This window comes from Trifolium pratense, linkage group LG7, assembly GCF_020283565.1.
Source record: "Trifolium pratense cultivar HEN17-A07 linkage group LG7, ARS_RC_1.1, whole genome shotgun sequence".
Classification (NCBI taxonomy): Eukaryota; Viridiplantae; Streptophyta; class Magnoliopsida; order Fabales; family Fabaceae; genus Trifolium; species Trifolium pratense.
The window spans coordinates 49,212,528-49,219,898 of NC_060065.1; the positions used below are offsets into that span (position 1 = coordinate 49,212,528).

General features: G+C 36.4%; 1 protein-coding gene across 1 annotated transcript; it reads left to right on the plus strand.

The window, feature by feature from the left end:
• Positions 1–4,088: 4,088 nt before the first annotated feature.
• On the plus strand, positions 4,089–5,432 carry LOC123896551 (F-box/LRR-repeat protein 2-like). The gene has a single exon (XM_045946926.1). It carries the CDS (start codon positions 4,089–4,091, stop codon positions 5,430–5,432), a length of 1,344 nt encoding a protein of 447 aa, XP_045802882.1.
• Positions 5,433–7,371: the final 1,939 nt, after the last annotated feature.

Sequence of the window (7,371 nt, forward strand, 5' to 3'; positions counted from 1 at the left end):
TGTTCTTGCCTGTGAAATTTCATTCAGTTAGATCTCTTTCTATTTTCAGCTAAGCTAATCAAGTATCTCTAAACACGAAAGACATGATTGGATTTTAACAACAAAGTCCCTACCTCAGTAGAGATTTCATCTGCAACAAGCCTTTATGTCCAAGACCTTAATGCTAAGTAACCTGCTGCTGTTATTTTTCCTATGTTAGGGGATGAAACCTATAAAAAAATGTGTTGATGCAGGATGTTTTCTTGATGGTACAACTGAATAGGGTATGGTTGTGTATTATCAACCCGATTCTGTTCCTTTTTCTGCTTGCAGAATGGAAAAAATTGCCGTGGAACCAGCCCTTGTTGAGACTCTAGGTGTCTGATGGTGTTTATAAATGGCCAAGGAAGTAAGCATATTTCTGATGTAGGAGGGTTTCTTCTGTATATTATTATTTTAGTTAGATTTAGTTTTATTATATTTTAGGTTGATTTCTTATTTTTATATTTCACTTAGATTAGTTATTTTTATATTTTAGGTGGATTTTTATTTTTATTTAGTTAGGTTTGTTATTTTCTTTTACAATCTTTTAGGAGATTTGTTATTTTTATTTTCCACTCCTATTTAAGTTAAACTGTTGTAGCCTTGAAGGCAACTTTTTGATTGAATAAAAATACAGAGATTTTTCTCGAATTTGGTGGATTCCAAATTACTCCTTCTGGTGGATTCCCGAAGTCTAGTGGATTCTAGATTAATTACTCTTTCTGGTGGATTCCGGAAATCTGGTGGATTCCAAAACCTTTATCTAATAGGATTAGCGCTTGTTTTTCCTTCACGCTTCCGTACTGCGTCAATTTCAAACCGCGATTTGTTCTTATGTTAAGGTGGTTGTAAACCGTATTAATTCTGTTAGTTTTGTGGCAACTATAGATCACATCATTCAAGATTGTAAAACTCTTATGGAAGGGATGCCAAAAGTTAGTGTTTTATTTGTTAACTATTCTTTAAATTCTGCAGCTCATAGTCTAGTAGGGTTGTCAAAAACTGTTGAATATATTACTTGGTTGGAGTATGTCCTTGATAGGGTATTTTGTGTTTTTGGTATTCAGGATATAATTTTAGCGGGAAAGCTCTACTCAAATATATGGTTATATGAAGAATACTAAAGTTCTTATTTTATTCATCATGCTTATGACTCTATATATATATATATATATAAAAAAAAACACTAATCTTATGATAAATTCTAAACAAATCTTAAATATTCTAAACAGAAATATAAATCATAAACCCTAATATTATTTTATTTCAAATATAAATCTAAACTTTTTTTTTTTAAGAAGAAAATCTAAACTATATTTAAATATAAAATCTTTCAAAAAAGATATTTGGGCATTATTCCCAATTGTCCTAACTTAGTGAAAGACTCAAACTCTTCTTGTAATGTTGTGTTTTCAGTCTCTTGATTAATGTAGCAGCATGTTTGTCTAAAAAAAAAAAACCAGAAACTTTCATTTATAATCTATTGATATCAGAGTTAAATAATCTCTCTTCTTTTTTCTTTTTTTTTTTTCTATATCTATATATAAACTATATATAAAGAGAATAGCTTATCAAAAAAAATAATATATATATATATATATATATATATATATATATATATATATATATATATATGGGGGCTGCTAACTTAGACCCAGTTGGGTCTAAATTAGCAAGGTGCACCTTTTGAGTTGGACAAAAATACCCATTTTTTAATTTTTTGGAAGAATAGAGCAACAGGGGCATTTCTGTAATTTTACGCAACAGTACACGTGCCCCCACTTCTTTTTCCCCCCCCAGGACACGTGGCAGCGTGTTAGTGGACAAGATCAGCGCGCGTGCATCACACGCGCCGACAAACGCGCGTGGTGCTTGCTGGATGACGCGGAGAGAGAAAATTCTGAAAAAGGCAGGCCACGTGTCATGATGTGATTGGCTGCGTTAATTTTTTTCCATTTTATACTTTAAACTCGATTATTTCGTCGTAAATTAATTTTTTATTTTTTATTTTTTATACCAAAATTCATAATTTTTTTTTCTCTACAAATAGAGACTTGGTTTGTTTGATTTGGACACCGAAAAAAAAACGCAATTTTTCACTACTTTAAACTCGATTATTTCGTCGTAAATTAATTTTTTATTTTTTATTTTTTATACCAAAATTCATAATTTTTTTTTCTCTACAAATAGAGACTTGGTTCGTTTGATTTGGACACAGAAAAAAAAAACCCAATTTTTCACTACCTTAATCTCATCAAATAACTAATAATCAACTTACTGAAACCATTCTACCAGCAAAATGGTTTCAGATTACAACTCTCTGAAACCATTCTACCAGATAAATGGTTTCAGAAGCATACACAATTAATAAATTACTCACTGAAACCATTCTACCAGTAAAATGGTTTCAGAATACAACTATGTGCAACCATTCTACAAGCTAAATGGTTTCAGAAGCAAATAACTAATAATCAACTTACTGAAACCATTCTACCAGCAAAATGGTTTCAGATTACAACTCTCTGAAACCATTGTACCAGATAAATGGTTTCAGAATACAACTATGTGCAATCATTCTACAAGCTAAATGGTTTCAGAAGCAAATAACTAATAATCAACTTACTGAAACCATTCTACCAGCAAAATGGTTTCAGATTACAACTCTCTGAAACCATTCTACCAGATAAATGGTTTCAGAAGCAAACACAATTAATAAATTACTCACTGAAACCATTCTACCAGTAAAATGGTTTCAGAATACAACTATGTGCAACCATTCTACAAGCTAAATGGTTTCAGAAGCAAATAACTAATAATCAACTTACTGAAACCATTCTACCAGCAAAATGGTTTCAGATTACAACTCTCTGAAACCATTCTACCATATAAATGGTTTCAGAAGGATTTCGGTGTCCAAATCAAACGAACCAAGTCTCTATTTGTAGGAAAAAAAAAATTATGAATTTTGGTATAAAAAATAAAAAATAAAAAATTAATTTACGACGAAATAATCGAGTTTAAAGTAGTGAAAAATTGCGTTTTTTTTTCGGTGTCCAAATCAAACGAACCAAGTCTCTATTTGTAGAGAAAAAAAAATTATGAATTTTGGTATAAAAAATAAAAAATAAAAAATTAATTTACGACGAAATAATCGAGTTTAAAGTATAAAATGAAAAAAATCACGCAGACCCATTCATATGCTGACACGTGGCTGCCTTTTTCAAAAGCAAAATTTTCTCTCTCCAGCTTATAATCTAGTGTGGCGCAGACAGGATGATCTGATAGATCAGGATGATCTGGGCTGTCTGATTGATCAGACAGTCTTAATGAGATCACATCTTGGCTGTCTGATGGAAATCAACGGTCTGTAACCATGGTCCTTCCGTACGCGCGCGACACTGGATCCACGTCTATTAATTGTTTAAGAAGGTGGGGCGCGTGTTGTTATTTTTTTTTTTTATGTAAAATTACAGAAATGCCCCTGTTGCTCTATTCTTTCAAAAATTAAAAGAATGGGTATTTTGGTCCAATTGAAAAGGTGCACCTTGCTAACTTAGACCTAACTAGGGTCTAAGTTAGAAAACCCCTATATATATATATATATATATATATATATATATATATAGCAACAATACCCTTACAAAAAAAATTTGGTGTGAACTTTTCATAATATCAACAATACCCTTATTTTTTTTAGCAATAAAAATTTTTTATTAACAAATTCAGCATAACATAAAACATGTTTTTTAACACCAAAATTATTTTATTAACAAACTCACCATAACGTAACATTTTTTTACATAAGTTTACATAATAGACCGTAGACACGACGCGGTCCTATCTAGCATCTAGTGTAATATAATTAATACTTTGTCAGTAAAGAAATTCTCTTACGGAAAAAATTTGAATGAATATTTATTTATCTCGCATATCTTTTTATTTTTTTACTAAATCAAATCTTTCTTGTTCCTCACAAGTATCTCTGGTTTTGTTATTGTCAAAAAAATAACTTAATAACAATCCTCCTTCCGCCATCCATCATCAGAAATCGATTACCAGCTGCTGGAATGAAAAGGCAGAGAACAGAATTGGTGTATTGTTCAGATTTACCAGATGATTGTTGGGAACATGTGTTCAGATTTGTGAACGAAGATGGCGAAGAAGAAGAAGACAACAACCGTAGGCACTACTTGAACTCAATCTCCCTGGTCTCAAAACAGTTCCTCTCTATAAGCAACCGTCACAAATTGTGTCTTAGAATATGTCATCCAACCCTCCCTTTCCTCCATCGCCTCCTCCATAGATTCACCAACCTCACCACCCTCGACCTCTCCCACTTAGATGTTCAACTCAACGATCTCCTCATCCAAATCTCTACTTTTCCTTTCGACCAACTCACATCTCTCAATATCTCCAACCAATCCTCACTTCCCGCAATTGGCTTGCAAGCTTTTTCCTCTACAGTTACATCTTTAACCTCTCTCACAGCCTCCAACTTAGGCGTTTTCGATATCATTCATGATTTCAAACTTATCTCCGATTGTTTTCCTTTCCTCCATCAACTCGATCTCAGTAACCCCGGAAAAATCATCGGCTGTAAATCTCTTCTAACAATTCCCTTTGCACTTTTCAAACTCCGCAAGGTAAATCTCTCTGATCATGGCTACATCAACGACCAGTTTGTTTTCTATTTATTTAAGAACTGTAACTTTCTCCAAGAAGCCATCATGTTAGGCTGTTATCGCATAACTAACCATGGTATTGCTTCTGCTCTCCCTCACACACCCAACTTGAGGTCTTTATTCCTTACTCCTTCATTATCCATGTCCCAAAAATATCCAATGTCTGTTACTTCCAATTTGATTCACTCATTCACCATTTTAAAGGCATTGACTTGTCTTGATTTGTCCTCTTGGTGTATCTCCGATCACTTCCTCTCCTCTATTGCAAACCAAAGCCTTCCTTTGACCAGGCTTAGCCTCGGATATTGCACCGGCTATACTTATACCGGAATCTTAGCTTTCTTATCCAAATGTCTCTCTATACAACATTTGGAACTACAACAATCCGCCGATTTTCTCACTGATCATCATGTTGCCGAGTTGTCTTCCTTTCTTCCTCATTTGGTCTCTATAAACCTTAGTTGTTGTAGAAAGCTCACAGATTCCACCTTTTTTGCACTCATTAGGAACTGTACTTCCCTTACTGAGATCGTAATGCAATGCACGGGTATTGCAGAAAATACCGCCTCACAAAAGAACTCTATGGATTCCGTTGTTTACCCTCAATTCAAGTCTCTCTGTTTGGCTTACAATTCTTCGTTGGAAGATGATAAAATCATAATGTTTGCTTCACTTTTCCCCAATTTGCAACTTCTTGATTTGAGTTGTTGCTATGGCTATCAAGCATAATTAGTATTTAATTATTATCATTATTATTTTAGGATTTGTATAAAGTCTATAGAGTCAATCACCTTAATTGTTGGAGATATTTGTTCCTTAATTTACTCCAATTAGGTTACTATACTTGTGTATATATACATCTCTTGTAAACTCTCAAAAGTAATGCAATATACAACTTTATTCATTCCTTTATATGGTATCAGTTGGTAACGTTCCAGCCCTACCCTGTTAAACCAGAAAACGCCGTTTTTTCTCCGTTTGCCGTAACACTTTGCCTCCCATGGCTTCCGATGGCTCTCGCTCCATAGCTAACCCCTATGAACCCTCCAAACCCTTTGCGTGTATCACCCTCAGCGGTGTCACCAAGCTTCTCCCTACCAATTACCTCAATTGGAAACTCCAGGTAGAAGCCTTCCTTGATGGTTTTGATCTACTCAAATACACTGATGGATCGTTCCCTGCGCCGACAGCAACGATCACCACCACCGCAACGCCTCCGGTAACATCACCAAACCCTGCTTTTCAAACATGGCGTCGCCAGGATCGCCTCATCTATGGTGCCATCCTCACCACTCTTTCCGACGAGGTGGCCTCCTTGGTGTCCCAGACGAAGACCTCGCACGACCTCTGGGAGCTTCTCAAGAACACCTATGCCAAAGCCTCCCGCAGTCACCTTAAACAACTCAAGGAACGTCTTCGGATGGCCTCGAAAGGTACTCAATCCATCACGACCTACATGCACTCTCTGAAGCAAACTGCTGATCTCCTCGCCTCTCTCGGATCTGCTGTCTCCGTCGAGGACATGACCGACCATGTCTTGCGCGGCCTTGATGACGGTTACCGAGCAGTCATTGATGGGGTCAACGCAAGGGATACTCCAATCACCTTTGATGATCTCCTCGAAAAGCTCCTCATCCAGGAACTCTCTCTTGCTGCTGCTCAACGCCAATCACCTGCTCCTGTTACTGCGCTGCACGCTCAGGCAAGGTCGACCAACAACAAGCCTCGACCAAGTCAGGCACCTGCACCGACCAACCAACGCCCAGGTGATCGCAAACCATTCCTTGGTCGATGTCAATGGTGCAACACCAAGGGACACGTCCTCGCTGACTGCCAACTCTTTCGGACCCAACACCCCAGCGTCCCCGCACCTCCTCGTTCTTCTCCGAGCACCACTGGCCAGGCCCAGGCCCACACCGCTACTGCTGGCACATCCTCGCCTGGTTTTCTGCTCGACAGTGGAGCAACACATCATGTGACCAACGACCTTACAAATCTGGCACTTCACCATCCATACACTGGCCCCGACTCCCTCTTAATGGGGAATGGTTCAGGTTTAAACATCTCTCACTCTGGAACACTTTTAATTAATGATTTATCCTTGTCTAATGCTCTTTATGTTCCCTCCATGAAACAACAAATCATTTCTGTTTCTCAACTCACCAAACAAACTAACTCTGCCGTTGTTTTCTTACCAAACTCTTTTTATGTCATGGACTTGCAGACACGCCAAACAACCCATAAAGGCTCATGTGTGAATGGACTTTATCTGTTGCCCACGACCTCACCTTCCGCCCACACCGTCCAAGTGGAATCATCTGCTTCCTGGCATCACAAGCTTGGACACCCTTCAACTTCCATCTTTAAATAATTTATACAATACAAATCATCTTAACTTAAAATTTGGTGCAAAAACCAAAATTAGGTATGTTTTGAGGATGTTGGTTGGAAAATTGATTTGGATTTTGAAAATTGTTGGGATTTTGGTAATTGTTCGGATTTTGATAATTGTTGGGATAATTAGAAGAATTTTGGCTGTTGAAATGGTTATTGGAATCAATTTCACAAAAAAAAGACTAATACTTCAAGATTAACACTAATAGAAAGATAATAATAAGATTAATATAGTGAAAAAATCGATATTTTTTTCTGTGTCCAAATCAAATAA